General features: G+C 41.1%; 1 protein-coding gene across 1 annotated transcript in view; it reads right to left on the bottom strand.

Moving 5' to 3' along the window:
* The window catches only part of LOC124552384 (histone-lysine N-methyltransferase 2C-like), a 434,288-nt gene that overhangs the window by 367,704 nt on the left and 48,589 nt on the right, over positions 1-17,995 (bottom strand). The window contains exons 10-12 of the mRNA XM_047126647.1: positions 15,740-15,888; positions 11,622-11,719; positions 2,364-2,594 (exon numbers count right to left, since the gene is read on the bottom strand). Coding sequence (XP_046982603.1) covers positions 2,364-2,594; positions 11,622-11,719; positions 15,740-15,888 — 478 coding nt within the window. The remainder of the gene's footprint in view (positions 1-2,363; positions 2,595-11,621; positions 11,720-15,739; positions 15,889-17,995) is intronic.

Here is a 17,995-nt window from a genome sequence, read left to right as displayed (position 1 = left end):
ACATTTGGATAAAATGTAGATAGAGTGGTAGCTCAGCTGCAGAGAAAGTAGCTAGTCACCATTTAAGAAAGTGACATTCGCCAGACATTATTTCGCAGCAGCACCGAAAGTCTCAATCGTTCTGTTCGCACAGAAATTTGAATCCTGTTCCTCAAATATATCAGTCTAGTTTCGTACGTATGGCACCACTTTTACAGTAAGCAAATTAAATACTAGGCATACGAGATACGATCACTCGTACACCGAAACAGGGAGCGGGAGGCGAACAATGCTTCCTGCACCTGCCACCTAGACTTTCCTATTTTTATAACATTATCTCTAGCTGAAAACAAGCAACTAATTTAGCACAAGCTTCTTAATAAATGTTAAAAATGCTAAACATTAAAAACTGTTCCTCACACGAGCAGTTGCACGCAACTGAGTACACCTATCTCGACACACGAAGCACACTACGGTGTCAATGAGACAATTCTTAACGTACCACTGTCATTCCGCCCTTCCAAAGTTCCACTCATAAACCGTGCTCTGACACCAGTAGGCGTTCATTAAAGTTCAAGTATCTCAGATTTTATCACAATGGTCAATTCGTGAAATGTAAGAGGACGTAATACTCTGCACTGTTCCCGGAATGGACAATCTCTACGAAACTCGTATCACCTCTCCTGTTGTGTCTGCCACTGGAGGTCAATCACCATCTCCGTGACACTCTTGCACTCGATAAATTCTCCATTGAACCCCACCTGTGGCGTCCCTGACTACAGCATCATCTTATAATGGTCTCAATTAGCTTCTGACATTTTTCAGTTAGCCATTTATATATAGCCTACTGTGAACAGTGAGAGTCCTGAAATCCATACCAAAGCTACTTTCACATCTGTAGACTTCTTTGCTTTAAAAATTACGTGCCGAGTTCTATCTGTTTGGAACTCTTAAATACAATAAAAGAGCCCATCCGATATTCTGTAAGCGCGTATTTAGTTTATTAGTGTAGAGTGCCTGGAACTTCTCCGTGCAGTTATGTTGTCAGTACCGGTAACACCTGTCTCTTCCTCACAGATTACAGAAGCACACGAGGCAGTACACACTCTGCCAACTGAATTATAGCACGACAACCGAATTCTGGCACAACACTTTGAGCCGTGTGTGGGAAGCCATTCGAGAAATGCAGCAACTGTCGAGTGTAGTGAGCAGCTGCTTAAAGACGTGTGCCAGTCTCCTAAGTTAGAAATTAATCACTTCCATATGTATGTTGCTATCTTTCCTTCTTATTTTTATCTGATGAATCTGATGACTCAGTACTGTCCACTATTTTCAAAATGCCTAATACAGATCACTGACTGAGCGTAGAAAAAGCGACAGATCTGTCGATATATTACCTATCTGAAGTTATTCCTTAAAGTCTCTTTTCCTGCCGAGATAAAAGTAACGAAGCCTTTCAATTTAGAAGGCACCCTTCATCATGAACTCTACATCTCTGCATCAAAGCAGTGCAGACTGGCTTCTGTCTGGCATCCACTTAGTGACTGTATAATTACTTACAAATGGTGCTGCATCATGACAGACTGCAGGTACCGAGACAAAAGAATCCCCCCCCCCACACACACACACACGATAACAGCATCCTGCGAAAAGTCCACAACCTGACGTGCCAGATTCCACAACCTGACATCCCATGTCATTCTGCTCACCTTTTTCTGGGATACAAATTACCTTTGAGAATGCGAAGGGGTTTTTGGATGTCCACATTCCTCCAGAACATAATGTCACAGGATCACAACACAGTAGAAACAAACAAATTAGACAAACTTCAAAAGGTCAGTGACTGTGGAGAGTATAAGGATTGTGAAAACAGCAGCAGAATATTCCAAATGTAAAACATGTAAGAAAACTTAACATCTCTCTCAATGAGTATTATATAGAACATTTGACACCACAGATTACTTGCATTACTTGCGTTTCTTGCAGTAAAATGTTACACTCGCAAAGATCTGCCTCGAAGACAGTGTGTGCCGTTCTCCGTCGCAATCGAGTGATAACCAGTTTCCCGTACACCGTGTGTGTACGTATCTACTTCCCCATTTGAAAAATCATTTACATTACACTCCCCATTCGTCACTCTCTCCTCCACTCACTTCTCATTTTTAGTGGCTGTTTATTTGCATACAATTAAGGGTAGCAGTGGACACAGAATACGATCTGAGAAACCCACCAATTTTACTCGAACCTAACCAAATTCAAATAAGTTCAGCTTTTACTGACAACGAAGAGCAGTATCCCGTTCCTCGCCATCTAGGTACGAAAGGATTCGAGTACCCGTTTTCCCCAACCTACAAGGCTCGAGTCGAGCCGCTCGCACTACGTACCTGGAGGCCGACTCCCGGTGCCCCGAACACGCCCCTCATCTTCGCCTTGGGCCCGCGTTTGCGCCCAAAGTCGGTGAGGCGCTGCCGCTTGTGGTAGCCGTGGCCGCCCTTGCCGCGCACGCTGCCCGACAGGCCCAGCTTCTTCTTGGCGATCTTGCTGGCACAGAAAGGCTTCCCCTTGCCGAGGCCGATCGCCCCGCGTAGCTCCGCTCGGTCCGAGAATGTGTACTCCTGGGCAGAAACGGTCCTACATTTGTACAGTGCGAGAAGGAAGTTTCGCAGATGCCGGCAAGAACCGCAGACTTCTCCTCCCTCGATAAAAATGGCACTGACTGTGCAACTCGCACACTTCGAGAAACATTATACAAAATAAAATTTCGGGATACGTCTGCAGTCCACGAAAGGATACACGAGAGAAAGATGTATGCATAAACAGTAGTAAATTACTAGTACTACACTAAACTAAATTACGTTTAATGATTACGTTGCACGATCACTCTAAATGAGAGACAGTACATAGTGTGGCAGTGTAGGCTCACGTTCGACAGCTTTCTCAATATTGGCAAAAGAAAGTCTCTCACACACGTGTATCGTAGTCGTTACAATTGTTGCCGAAGTCTTCAGTCCGAAGATTGATTTGCTGCAGCTCTCCAGAGTAGTCTCTTCATTCCTACCTGACTACTGAAACCTACTACCATTTGAAAGTGCTTGCTGTATTTGAGCCTTTAGTCTCCTCCTGCAATTTTTACCCCACTTCTAGCCAATGGACTATTTACCCGATCCATCCTTGTCACTAAATTATGTTGTAACTTTCTTTCTTCCTAACTAGACTGAGTACCTCCTCATTATTTATTCCATCTATGCATCTAATCTACAGCATTCTTCAGTGACATAACATTTCAAAAGCTTGTATTTTGCTCTTCTCTGAGCTGTCCATGTTTCACTTCCGTACAAGGCTGCACTCCACATGAAAATCTTCAGTAAAGCCTTCCTAACACTTAAATTTCTGTTCAATATTAGCAAATTACTCTTTTTTGAGATGTTTTCCTTGCTGTACCAAATCAGCAATTCACATCCTCTCTACTTCAACCATCATCAGTTATTCTGCTAGCCTAATAGCAAAAATAATCTAGTACTTCTAGCATCTGATTGATGTGCATCATATTACCTCTTATGTAAACATTGTCTATATCATTTGATGGATGTTCAGAGATGTCTGCAGTCTGACAGAATTACAATGTCATTAGCCAAATATGTCATCATTATAACCATACACCACAGTACCTATAAAAGGAAAATAACAAAACCAGTTTTTTTTTATTTTTTTTATTTCTCCCAATAATTTTCACAGTGTAACCAGAAATAGTTATCTACTCCATCAGCTTCATGTCACTTTTCTACATACTAAGTCTCTCATGACAGCATCCTCAGTTAAAATCTACTCAGTTCTTGGCACGTTTAATTTATATAAAACATTTCAACACTTTCCATGTAAGAATAATCACCAAAATCTTGAGATTTCATCCAAATCTGACACGAGAAAATCTAGACCATATTATCGGAAAAAGAGAATAGGAGCAAAAAATCCAGACTATTCGCTGATAACAACAGAGCTGGCCTGTCAAGCCACTTGTAAAACGAAGAAGATATTCATCCATTAAATAATTTAGCTGTCAGTGTAATACCCATTAATTACAATCACTTTCACCAAAAACAGTAGTTTGGGAATCTACTACTACTAGTACTACTACCACCACCACAACAACAATTAGCACACTACATCCATACCATAGGTGGCATGCTATATACAAACTGACCCAATCACATAGAAGAATAAATGGTTCTAAAATCATGCATCATTGTAAGTGTGATATTACCTAAAGGGATTATTAATCAAATCTTTACACAGAATATATAAGCATATCTCAAACGTATATAATTGTTAGCAGCCATATTCTACAGCAATAGTTTACAGAATTTTTCATTTCATACAATTACGAAGAATTTATTAGACAAATGTTCTGTAAGCACTTTGTTTCATTCTGCCATCAGCACCCCACAACTAGAGTTACCAAGGTTGTTACACCTACAATCACTCCAGATAGATACACCAACATGACAGCTGTGAATGATTCCTGCAAACGTTCAGCAATAATGCTCTTGCAGAATATTGGGCCTTCTCGACTATTACAAGCAGTAAATTTCTTTACCTCTTGACGACATTCACGTGAGAGTCTGTGCTCCGAGAACGGAACGGAAGGAACGAAGACTTAGGTTCGGTGTCCTGTCAGTGGGGGAAGGAAATCTACTTCTGTGCAGATGGTGAACACGAGAAGGCCAGTGCTTTACAGCCGTTCTATGCGAGAGGAGTGCATACCGCCGAGTTCAGTGAGGGTCGCCTGGCTGTAGCGAGGTGTCACTGAAACGTGAAAATTGACATAGACCACAGCTAGCAAGATCCAGGTTAACAGTTATGTCGGCCACAAAGAGCCTCCGAGAGCTACTGACATACCTATATAGCGTGACAACACAGTGCTTCTTTGTAATTAGTTTCTCGTTTTACCTCCTGTTGTCTAATTCTATCTCCACCCTCATTCTTATCGCACACTGCTACTGTACTCTTGCACAATTCCTCCACCCATACGAGAAGCTCGCGGATCCCCACAGTATTGACGGCTGGCATCACGGACGAGAATGTTAGCTTTCTGCCTGGGCACAGAGATCTGGCCCCTCACACAATCATCTGTATGGTGACGCCACTGGTGGTGAATTAAGATGGTATAAGCTTAATCATTTTAGTGGCAAATATAATCTAATCATAATGCATAATGTTTTACCTTTACATCAATTGAAAGCTATGTCTTCATTACATTTATGGTGTAAGTTCGAAGACATTGTCGTGAACTCTTTTTATAACACTGATGTAAATAAATGATTCTTATACTTCCAGCATCAGTGTTTTTCCCTCGTTAGGTTTGGAAAGCATTATAGTATTGTCATGCGCACAGTTTCATTTGAATTATGAAATACTAAAGCCAGTTTTATGAGAAAAGGCTTTTTTTCATTTTTTTACTTTGGGTGAAGACAATTTTTAAGTAACATTAATAGTTTACAATGATTTAGTATTTTCTTCTCTAGGTGGCAAACGGGCTGAAGAAATAGTGAAATACCAACTTCACCAACAGACACATTTGCCTCACCGGACATTTCATCATATTGTTAGTGATGCTTGCATTATTAGCTGCAACAGGCAGAAGACTCGCTTTTGTTGGTGGAGCACATTTTAGCGATTTTGAGCGAGATAAACTCACGCTGCAGTGTCGTTCTTCGGCATGCCAGCGTAGAAGTGTGTACAGAAACAGCCAAGTGAACAACCTGTGCAATATGCATGTTTATTTACACATAAAAGCCAACTTCAGAATTTTTGTACTAGCTTTATCTACCGATTTGAAGTTCTAGACTCACATATTTTACTGTTAGTGTCACTTCTGGATAATTTCTCACTGATAGTATCGACACCCATTTGTATTGTGATATACTGTGAAATTACTAACATTCGTAAGTGCCAGGATAAACTCTTGCTGTTATAGGTTTTTGAGTGATCAATGGACTATTTTTGACAATTTTCACACACTTGCAAAACTATATTTTCGTAAGTTACCAGTACAAGTGTTTCGGATGCTAACTTATTTTGAAAAAATGAGAGTTTGTGGTTTGCAGCTATTGCCAAAGAATACCTCACCCCTCAATTTTATTCTATATTAATGCAAATAAGTGTGCACTTCTGAGAATTTTCAGCAGCTACCATTGTCCTTTTCATAACTTACGAGTAATCTGTTGTAAATTGGCATTTGGTATTTAGTTATTGTAGCAGATATTCTAACAAACATATTGTGTTACATCCAATTTTCCTTTAAAGAGTAGCAGCTCTAATTTATTGTGAATTAACTCTGTTTTCTAGATTGCCAACAACCATAATTAATCTCAAAAGGTCAATTCGTTTCAACTTAGCCAATATAAACAAAATTTGTTGCTCAAATTTTTTAGTTTCTTGATTTTTTTTTTATCATCATTTTCCTGCAGGTAGACAGTCACAAAACACTGTTTGAAAAACTTTTATAAACCAGTTTTTTTCTGGCAGCCATTTTTAAAATGGCATTTGGGCAAATTTTAATGGAAAATGAGGTTTGCAGAAAGTTTAATTGCCAAGTTATTTTAAAAGATATCAGAATAATTACAAAACCAGTGTGTTCTGCATTAAATGGACTTTGGGCATACATTTTCTGGAAAGACTGCGCATAATAATTGGCAAATATTTCTACTTTTAAATAACAACAGGAAGTGATAAGAAGAGGTAAGAGTTCTCATTCTGAAACTGAACTTACTGATACTTTGTTGTACTACACTTGGGTACAGTATGCACACAATAGTGTTTTCCTACGTATTTAGACTTAAACTTTAGTTGTAACTACTTGCTAGCTGCAATTTTCATTGCAGAGTTAAACAAACATGATATTTCATTGCATAGTTTATCGGTTATGTTGTGTGTACTACCAGACACTGTTGTAAGTTCCAATGGAGTCACTTTTTGTACTGGGTTCTTTGCAGGCACCCAAGTCAGAGAGTAAGTCAATGAGAGTTTTGCAATTGTAGACTTTAACTGCCCCATCTGCAACTGTTTTCAAGAGCAACAGATTGTTCAAGTATTAAGTATGAGCTGTTTTGTGGGTGAACTAATAAGTGAACAGTGCCATAAACAACACTATTAGAAAGATCTGCCATCTGAAGAACAATATCTGCTAAAATTAAGCATTTTGAAAGAAATTACTAGCATCTGCTATTACCACAAAGATAAAGATTCACACACAACCACATTTTTGGGGGAAAATGTCACCCATTTGGCACTCACAAAAAACTGGTTAAAAATTGTTAGTATAAAATACTAGTTGAATATCTTTCCAAGAGTAAAAATGTGGATATTAACCTAATTCCTGGACAAGCTCTATGTCCAATTTGTGCAACAAGAATATTTGCAGAAAAACTAGTCGAAGAAGCAGCAAACAGTGTTGAAAATGACCCTGAATTTCTCCCTGGGCCTTTTGAATTAGCTGAGGATAATCCATTGCATCAAGTGGAGTCCACTTGTGAAACTATAGAATTATCTGCTTCGCATCAAATAACATAGCTTAATACAGAAGAGCGACTGTCAGCTTTACAAAGAAAAACTAATAAAATCACAAGCACAGTCAGCAAAAATTGCAAGAAACTTTCCGTAATGACATAGAAGCTCAGAATCAAAATGGTACAGAAAATGTACAACGTGACTACAATATACATTTTACCTAAATGAAAGAAAGATGCTAAGTTTCTAGTAAAGATGGCAATATAATATAATTAGCCTCTTGTCAAGCTCATGGTCAAAGAAAAAAATATTGAGGAATGTGGGGCATCTGAATACACGGTGAAGTTAACTAGGCAGCTAGTAAAGGCTCACGGTATCTTATGACATCTTTCAAAACAACAGGGACCGATGACCTCTGCAGTTTGGTCCCTTTAATCCTCAAACCAACCAACCTTTCAAAACAACAAGGTGACAACAAAATAAGTTAAGTTGTAATTAAATGTGTTAAAGACTTTTGTGAAGATAATGAAAATAGTCGCTTATGTCCGGGTAAAAAGGTGTGTGTGTTTCAACTGTGATTAACAATGCTGAGGTCCATAAGCCGAAAAGGTTAATTTTTCTCTCACTAAATGAGCTCTACAGCCTCTACAAACAGTGATACCCAAATCACAAAACTGGCCACTCTACATTTTGCGTTCTACGACCAATGTGGTGTTTTCTTCCAGGTTCATCACAAACTCATAGTGCATGTGTCTGCAAGCATCATCAAAACACAAAGCTTACAATAGAAGGAGTAAAGCCTAAGACCTGATAGTTTTCATTGTATGTGCCATTAATAATGAATATGCTTGACACCTATGCAGAATGTCCTAGACCAGATAACCCTACTCAACATCTCAAAAACCGGATGAAGTAAATATTTATTTATTTATTTTATTTATTATTATTATTTTCAAACACTGGATACAAACCAACAGATCTGAGCTAATTACACAGGTAACGCCCAGTGACGAATTTTTACATTCTCTTGTTGATAAGCTGGTGTTTTTAAAATCCCATAACTTTATGTCAAAATCTCAAGCCCAATATCTCAAGAAAATGAAAGAAAACCTGCAGCATCACCATTTACAGTACAGAATAAAATTTGAAGTTTTCACTGGACTAATACACAAGCAACATTGTGTCCATACGTCATCTATTTCAAAAATGTTGCCTTAACAGAAATCTAATTTTGTGCACTTGCTTCAATTCTTAGAGGGAATTAGCAACTTTTTAGCTCAACAGATTAAAAGATAATCAGTGGGCTTAATTTAAAGTTATTTGTTCAATGGCCTGTAATACATTGCACCACCCAAAATGCAACCCCACTGTGAAAACTGTTCTCAAACAGGGGCCGAGTTGGCTGACATTCGTAAGCAGCTGGATAGTGTCCCGACTACCATCAAATGATCGGAAGCTGCTGCAAATCAGCATGTCGGAAGAGCTCCCGAGTTGTGTACCTGTAATACTGGTACCAGAGGTACTATCCTCTCCTGTGGATCCTGTCTCCTCTGCAGAAAGTACACGATCTGTCATTACCTGTCTACTTGACTGCGAGTGGTGTGTCACTGGTAGATCTAGGCGTTCTGTACAGGGTGGGAGGACTCAGGGTATTGTCCCTATCTCCTTATACAACCAGTTTGAGGAGCTGTCTTTCACTGAAACTGGAATTGAGCCAGTGGGACTCACTTCACACGTTTTGGGGAAACCCAAATTGGTGGTGTTAAGTGGAGGGAAACACAAAAGGTTAGGGGTCCACTAATCGTCGGCGAGTGACGGTACCCTTACGGATATGCCAGCGAGGGACAGGAAAGGACACCGTGTGTATTCAGTCTGTGTGCCTAGGGACCTCATTCGACATGTTGAAGAGGCTATTCCAGCAGCCATTAGGGAACAGGGTGCAAACAACAACGGAGTGTGGTGCTCATTTGAACAAATGATGCCTGTTGTCTGGGCTCTGGGATCATACTCGTGTCACTCCGTCAACTGGCAGAGAAGGTCGAGAAGACTAGCTGTGTGCACGGAGTTTCAACGAAGTACAATTTGCGGCACTGGCCCCGGACCTGATCGTGGCCCCTCAGTTATGAGTTGAGTGGGAGGACGGAACTGTAAACTTTGAAGGTTCTGTGACAAGTTGTGTGGCAACTTCCAGGACTTGTGCCATCAAGGTTGAGAATTGTAGGGTTCCCCTAAATGGGTAAGCCGTGCACTACACGGTTGCGGCTGCTATTCAGGGTTTTTTTTTAGATTAGGGAATTCTCCACCCGATCCAGATAACGAAAGCTGTAGAAAACCCAGAAGTATCAGTGCAAGATCGAAAGAAATGCCTCTCAAAGGAGAGAGCATTAACGGTGAACCACCGAAGCATTTGCAACAAAAACCGAGTGTTTGAAGCCCTCGTGAAAAACAGTGAAGCTCACATAATTCTAGGCATAGAAAACTGGTCGAAAGCTGAAATTGATAGCAGTGAGATTTCTGAGGAAAATCTGAAGGTATATCAAAAGGATAGGCAAATGGGAAACAGGCAATAAACAAGAAACTCAAATCCATCAAGATAAAAACTGAAGTTGCAAGTGAAATTCTTTAGACAAGACTCAGTATCAGGGGTGGGCATATCGTCCACCAGACACATCTCCTGATGTAATCGAAAACTTTAGAGAAAATCTCAGTCACTTGTATGTAAGTCCGCCAATCGTACTGTAATAGGTGATGGAGTCTTTAATCATCCAACAATTAATTGCGAAAATTACAGTTTTGTCAGTGGTGGGAGTGATAAGACATCCTGTGAAAATTTGCTAAATGCCTTCTCTGAAAACTACCTGGAACAGATTAGATTTAATGGCAACAAATAGACCTGACCTCTCTGAGGGTATCCACGTCGAAACTGGTATCAGTGACCATGATGAGGTTGTGGCAACAATGATTACAAAATTATTAAGGACAACTAAAACAAGTAGAAAGATATGTATGTTCAATAAACTAGATAAAAAAATTAGTAGTGTTACAGCTTCGTGAGAAACTAGAAACTTCCAGCACAGGGCAAGAGCATGTTGAGAAACTCTTGCTCAAGTTTAAAAGAATAGTCGACATGCAATGGATTTGTATGATCAATCTGTAACAGAGCTTACTTACAAATCATTCATGTGATCGGTCCTAGAATATTGCTCGAGTGTGTGAGACCCGAACCAAACAGGACGAACAAGAATACTGAATGGATGCTGAGAGGGGCAGCACGATTGGTCACGGGTTTGTTTAGTCACTAGGAGAGAGTGACATACTGAAGAAACTGAACTGGCAGACTCTAAGACAGAGGTAAACTATCCCGAGAAGCTCTATTAACAAAGTTTCGAGAAGCTGTTTTAAATGATAATGCTAGGAATATACTACAACCTCCTACGTCTCACTCACATAGGGATTGTGAGGATAAGATTAGAATAATTACCACACAGACAGAAGCATTCAAACAATCGTTCTTCCCAGTCTCCGTGTGTGAATGGAATGGGAAGAAACCGTAATAACTGGTACAGCAGAATGTACCCTCTGCCATGCACCTCATCGTGGTTTGTGGACTACAGATGTAGATGTCCTTTCATCGACTATAGCACACAGTGTAGAAATTAAATACGATTTTCAAGTATACAGCTAATTTTTGAAAAAATATCTAATTGAAGTCAATTCTTAATTTATTTTTCTCTAAAATCATATGTGACTTACTCATGTGGTACCTTAATATTTTCAGTCACACGTGTGAATTGAATTTTAAAGCAAAACTGACATTCAGTTTACGTGTAGTCATCACAGGATCGATGTCCGTAGCTCTCACCCCTCACACAATTTTAGTCCTGCATCACAACCACATTTGATACGAGTAATCCACCCTCCCCAGCAGTGATCTCTCAGCCCGACACCATAAGAAAAGTGTGCTCAAGCAATGACAGCGGTGTTTCAGCGATGCTAAAGTTTTAAGTGCTGCTGCTACTACTACTACTACTACTACTACTACGACTATTATTAATACTGAGCAGAGCAGTGCAGGAAGTGAGCAGCGTGCAGGAGATACACACATCGGAAGCGGAAGCAGAAGCAGGGCTACACACCCTCTCTGAAGGAGAGGTCTCCACATCCATCTCCTCCTCCAGGTACAGTGACTCTCGGGACGCCGACAGGCTCGAGTCTGGGCCTGCATCGTCCACACCTGAAAATATAAATTGTAAACTTTCTCTTACTGTTTTACAGTTCGATTTAAAACTAAATACAGTACGCACAACTAAAATAAGAAGGAAACTGACAATTTTTGTATCACGTGCCAGTTTACAGTTTTCTCAACTAAAAAAATCTCAATACTCCTCAGCACTTCTCTCTCAATCACCGCCTTTTCTGTCGTTTTTTAGGCAAACTATTACTTAAAGGAAAATGAGGGTTTAATCTTTAACAGACAGTGAGGTCACTTACAGAGAGCACGTATTCGGATAAGGCAGAATATCTGCTCTAGTCTTTTTGAAGTAATCGAGCATAACACGAGTCTAGCCGCTTAGGGGACCTGCTACCAGAGGGCGGGCATTCGCACCCCGCTCCACCGGGACGCGAGTCCGGTTCCGAGTCGGCCGAACTTCCTTACTCGGTGCTACGGTCGATCGACGTTACCCGACGGCTGACACGTCAAAAATGTTCCGTGTACGGAGTAACACGTAAACACGAAGCGTGCGCAGGGACCAGAGCACAGCACAGTGCCACAGAACTGCCAAAGCACAGACATCTGCTATCGTCGGTCTGCACAATCGTGCCGTACTTTAACGTAACGACAGATAAACACGGGACACTGCGAAAAACGGCGAGAACACGAAACGAGAGGCCAGAGCACGGAAGTGCATTTGCAACTAGTTTGAGACAGAAAGAAAACTATCCAAACTGTGTCACATTTGGGTCAACTGTCAACAGTGTGGCCACAGAACTCGAGTGAATGTGACAGGTGCCGGCACAAAATCCGTGACTGTACCACAGTCCGAAATCGGAGGAACTGGCGAGCGACGAGGACGGCTATGACGACGTCATTCGCAATGGTACAGGTAATTGGGGGATTTGTACTCGTTTGTCCCTAATGGGTGGATTAAGTGAACTTAATATTACACAGACAGAAACTGGTTCAGGTTTTTCACTGACTTGTGTAGTTGTGATCCATCCTTTCTGCAGACCACAATCACAGTGAACAATATACCGTGCTCTGGAGTACAGCAGGTCACTACGACGGTTACCACTGTGACTTTATAAATGTCAATAATGTACTGCATCTGACAGACCATTGTGAAGGTAGCTAAAGATATTTCATTTGTGGGGGATTTGTACTCGTTTGTCCCTAATGGGTGGATTAAGTGAACTTAATATTACACAGACAGAAATTGGTTCAGGTTTTTCACTGACTTGTGTAGTTGTGATCCATCCTTTCTGCAGACCACAATCACAGTGAACAATATACCGTGCTCTGGAGTACAGCAGGTAACTACGACGGTTACCACTGTGACTTTATAAATGTCAATAATGTACTGCATCTGACAGACCATTGTGAAGGTAGCTGAAGATATTTCATTTTTATATTCCATTTCTTAGTTCTCGGTGTTATCAATTAACAGTGACACATTGTAAATAAATGTACTACGCGGTCCCCAATTTATTACACGCTATTCATCTTATTTCTATCACTTCAAAATGAAGTGAGTGACATTATTCTGAATACAAACAATGCCGGTGTACAACAGGCTCGGCACTCAGAATATCTTCACGCCGTGACAATGGAAATACAAGAATACTGAGAACTTTACCAAAAACTCGACCTCCCTATTAGCGAGAAACCTCCTATATCTTTCCTTCCTCTCGAACAGGACTGCTTCTGAACACGTGACTTTTTCTTTGCTTCCTCCTGCAGAGCACACTTCTGAATATGCCTCAGTTCCTGCCCGTACATATTTCTTTCACCTTGCACGATTAAAGCCTTCCGGCCATCTCTTACGTTAATGAAACTTTGTTAATCTATCTCTATAACCTAGCCACACATGTCAAATTTTCTCTCAGTGGATTTATTCATGACAGCCTCAAAGAATGTAACTGTTTATTGTAGACATTTAACAGCAACCTACTTGCTGGCCAACAACTACATTTTTCAAACAGCAAGAACTTGTGTAACCATAAACTGCAAATCAACAGAGGTATAAGACATGTTATAGGAACTACCAGTAACATTTAAATTTCATGTGTTAAAATTATACAACCAAACAAAACATTATTCTTGTGATTGCTCTCCCATCACAGTCACACATTTAGTCAATTTTGTCTACCTTCATGTCAATTTTGTTCAACCTATAAATTATAAACATGGTTTGCACATATGCACAACCTGCACTATATGAGACAGTCCCATTTCTGTGAAGATGTGGTGAAATGTGGAGAAACCGGCCTTCAGGCTAAATTAACCATATGAAAAACACAAACTGAATTCAGAAACATTATGCACAGATTGACTGGATGCATCATCATATCAAAAGCAACTCGAGGGAGTCAGTGAGTGTGTGTGAGTGTGTGTGTGTGTGTGTGTGTGGGCATAGTGGACAGACTGTGAGTGGTACTTGTATGTATCACCATATTGATTTGAAAAAGTTTCTGGTGCTGACACTGATGTCATCCAACTTGATGATTTAACCAATGTGTGCATCACTCGTACAAGGGAAGACAAGAAAGTAATGCACAATAACTTTATTAGGAAACCATTTAATAGGTAACAAAACAAAAAACAAAAAAAATCACAAATGGACTTTCATCTTTTATCTACTTTTCTACATAGTCACCAACATTCTCAACACATTTCTCCCACCGTGGTACCAGTTTCAGTACATCCTGTTTGTAGAAGTCTGGTCACAGTACAGCCATCTGCAGACTGTCAATTTCACTTCCTCAACTGTCATAAAGCGTTGTCCGGGCAGGAATATCTTCACGGGACCAAACAGATGACAGTCAGACAGTGTAAGGTCAAGATTGTACGGTGGATGCTGGGGCACCTCCCGCCCAAATCTGCCTATTTTCTCACGAACAGGAGCAGCGAAGTGGGGGCGAGCATTGTCACGAAGGAAGAAGTCTGACACTGTCAGCATTAATGTTGTGGCACTTGTCACGAGGAACGGGACACATTTCATCTTAACTGAAGTTTTAATGTAAGCTGCAGCATTCAAAGTGATCCCATGTTCAGGAAAGTCCACCAATAACACACCGTGCATATCCCAGAACACTGTCATGAGCACTTTCCTAGCACACTGGATCACTTTGAATTTTTTTTTGTACTGGGAAACCAGCACATTTAGACTCCACAAAGGACTACCCAGTTTCGGACGTGTAGCAGTACGCCCACGACTCGTCACAAGTGACGATTCCTTTCAGAAAGTTGTGCTCTCCTGTGGCGTAATGTGCCGAGTGATCGGATCTCGCCATCATTTGCCGGCCTCTGTTGCTGTCGGGGGAGCACTAACTTTACGAAATTTCAACTTCTCACGAACAGTACCGTTCACCGCACTGTAGGTAATGTCGAACTGTTGCGGTAAGGTTCACAGCTGCACGTGCCGGTCATTGGAAATTGCTGCCTCAGTGACTCCGACATTCTGCAGTGTTACATCTGTTACCAGCTGCCAGGACCTTGACAAATCACTAAGATTAACACAGACCTTACAGAAGAGTGCACATCACCTGGAGACGTTACTACAGTCCACACAGTCACCCTCATACACGTCCCTGTGAGTTTCACTCAGTTTATACACTACAGCCCACAAATATCGAACTACAGATCACTGCTCTTCACAAGCTGCAGATGGTACCACGGCACCACGTTTGTTTCTCAGTTCAGGCTTCTCTCACTAGAGCTGCACACGAAAGCAAAACACCTTCCGAAGTGCAAACTTTGAACTGTATCGTCGTCAAATTTCAACATTCCCGCTGCAATTCCGGAGGAGAAAAAAATTATTGTACACTACTTTCTGATGCTCCTCCATATTTTTATTGATCTGTTAACATAATATAAACAAATGAAATGCAACATTCTTGTTGGTAATGTAGCAGCAAAATAACCTGACACAAACAGAAGCCTCAGACTTGCACCTCTGAATCAAATAATGAAATAACCATAACATTATGCAGGAACTCGAGATGTGCATTACGTTTGAGACTGGGGTTTACTTACTGTCTTTGCGAGCTTTGGGCAGCAGGGTGCGACCAGGCTGAGTAAGGCTCTTGCAGATGGGGCAGACGTACTCGTAGTCCGGCTGGCTCTCTTTCCTCTGCTGGTACGTTACGAGGTCAGCCTCGGCGTCACACGTTCCGTGTACAAACCTGCGAGCATAAATGTACTGTTTTGAGCCTAGAGGGCAATGTGACGTGTCACTTATTTTGTAGCTAACTACTCAGTTTATTACTTCTATTAAGGATATAGCAGAACACACCTAAAATGGCCTGAAAATTATATTTCTCTATTTTTAATTTTCTCATTACTTAGTATAAGGCTGAACTAAAGCCATTCTGAGTCTGAAATTCATAGAGCCTTCCTGGGCACAGTGATACATCCTCACCTTCCTCCAACCTGAGTCTATCAATTACTGTAAACTGTAATGTAAAGCCCAAACTACAGTGCAAGTTGGCATTTTTCACATATACACTGACGGCCCAAATCACTACGACCACCTGTTTAATAGCTGTTTTTCCTGTCTTTGAAACAAAATACATCACGGATTCTGTGTATAATGGATACAACAGTTTGTTGGTAGGTTTGTGGCATTAGATGTCTACACACAGGTCATCTGAGTCCCACAAGTAACGGGCCGCCGATTTGAATACGCAATAGGAACCCCGACGGGTACTGCAGGATTTACATCGGGTGAATTTAGTCGCTGAGGCATCGACGTGAGTCCACTACAATGCTCCTCAAAAAACCGTAACACGGTTCTGGCTCCGAGACGAGTACAATTATACTGCTGAAAGATGACACCACCGTAGTTTGCAGGTGTTAGTGTGTCTTCAATTACTACCACAGGTCCCGTGCAAACGAATCAGAATGTTTCGCGTAGCATAATACTGATTTCACCAGCGCACTGCACATTTCGAGCTGCCGTTTCCTCAATGGTGGCATTTGTGGAGACGACAAATGACCTAGTATAGCAAAAATGTGATTCACCCAAACAGCCGACAGGTTTCCATCGATCGACAGTCGAATCACAATGTACAATGTACAATGAACGGTGTGCTCCAAAACACTTGTGTGCATCAGCATTGCGCTCTTTCAACAGAGATGCCACACACCACCACCTAGCATACTTTACAGAGCAGATAAGCCTCCAAACCCAATGTTCTGTGAAGAGTCGTGGACATCCGACCCCTTACCACCTAGTCATACTTTCTCTGTCCTCCTACCTCTTTATGTGAACATTCGACCAGCTTCACCGTGTTCGATACACTCATTCGTAGGCTTTGCATAACAATAATCTGTCCTTTGACAAAGTTGCTCAGTGGATTTCTCCATTGTAGCCCATATATTCACTAGAGTGACCCCTCATCTGTCTCTGCTGCACTTAGGACCTTTTTGTAGCACGTCATGAGCCCGCAATACCACCAGGCAGCATACGACCTCACAGTGGGCAGTGGTCATAATGTTTCGGCTGTCCAGTGTACAAATCACTGCCAGATTTGAAGCAAATGGTAAGTGTTTGAAAGAATCGTCAGACCCATCAAGGACCGAATCATAAACGTTTGGGTTCGTAGCCTTCCTACTTTCTCACTTAGCCCTGTGCTGTACATAGTTAATTATACTGCATAATGAGCACTGAAAAGTAACTGGCTAAGGTATCGATTATTGAAAGGTATGAAACTGGACTATACTAGAGAGCAGGAAAATTGATGGCTGGATGGGCAAGCACAGAAGGCACCCCCTCCAGCTTTTCTTCACACATGCCCCATTAGTGTTCTCATTTCGCAGCTCAGTTGTCACGAGCCCCGAAGCCTTTGGCCCGTGTTTGTTAAGCCGAGCCCGGCAAAGCGAGAGCCATTACAGTTTAAAAATCCTCAATCATAATTTTACAGACTGTGTTAACTGACTACTGACTATATTCCCCTGGAGTTTCTGAAGTCTCTCTCTCTCTCATGCCATGACTATTAGTCATTCTTTCCATTCTGTTAGTATAGTCTCAGTTTTTCAGATTACCTGTATCAGGTGAAACAAACATCTATGCAGTGTTTATCCTCCATACTTTAGTATCTCAGCCTTGTCCTTTTTTAGGTGTCTATCTTCCCACTACCTCACCACACCAGGATTCTGGAATTTGGTCATTATTGGAGTTTGTAATTGGTGATTCTGGATCAGAACAATTCAGTAGATGGTTTAAATATTCCTCATTTGTTGGTAAAATTTTGCTTGGCTGAATAATCATACTGCCATTCTTATCCCTTA

The sequence above is a fragment of the Schistocerca americana genome, chromosome 10, assembly GCF_021461395.2.
Source record: "Schistocerca americana isolate TAMUIC-IGC-003095 chromosome 10, iqSchAmer2.1, whole genome shotgun sequence".
Classification (NCBI taxonomy): Eukaryota; Metazoa; Arthropoda; class Insecta; order Orthoptera; family Acrididae; genus Schistocerca; species Schistocerca americana.
The sequence above is the reverse complement of the archived record's forward strand: the minus strand, read 5'-3'. Positions and strand labels throughout refer to the sequence as shown.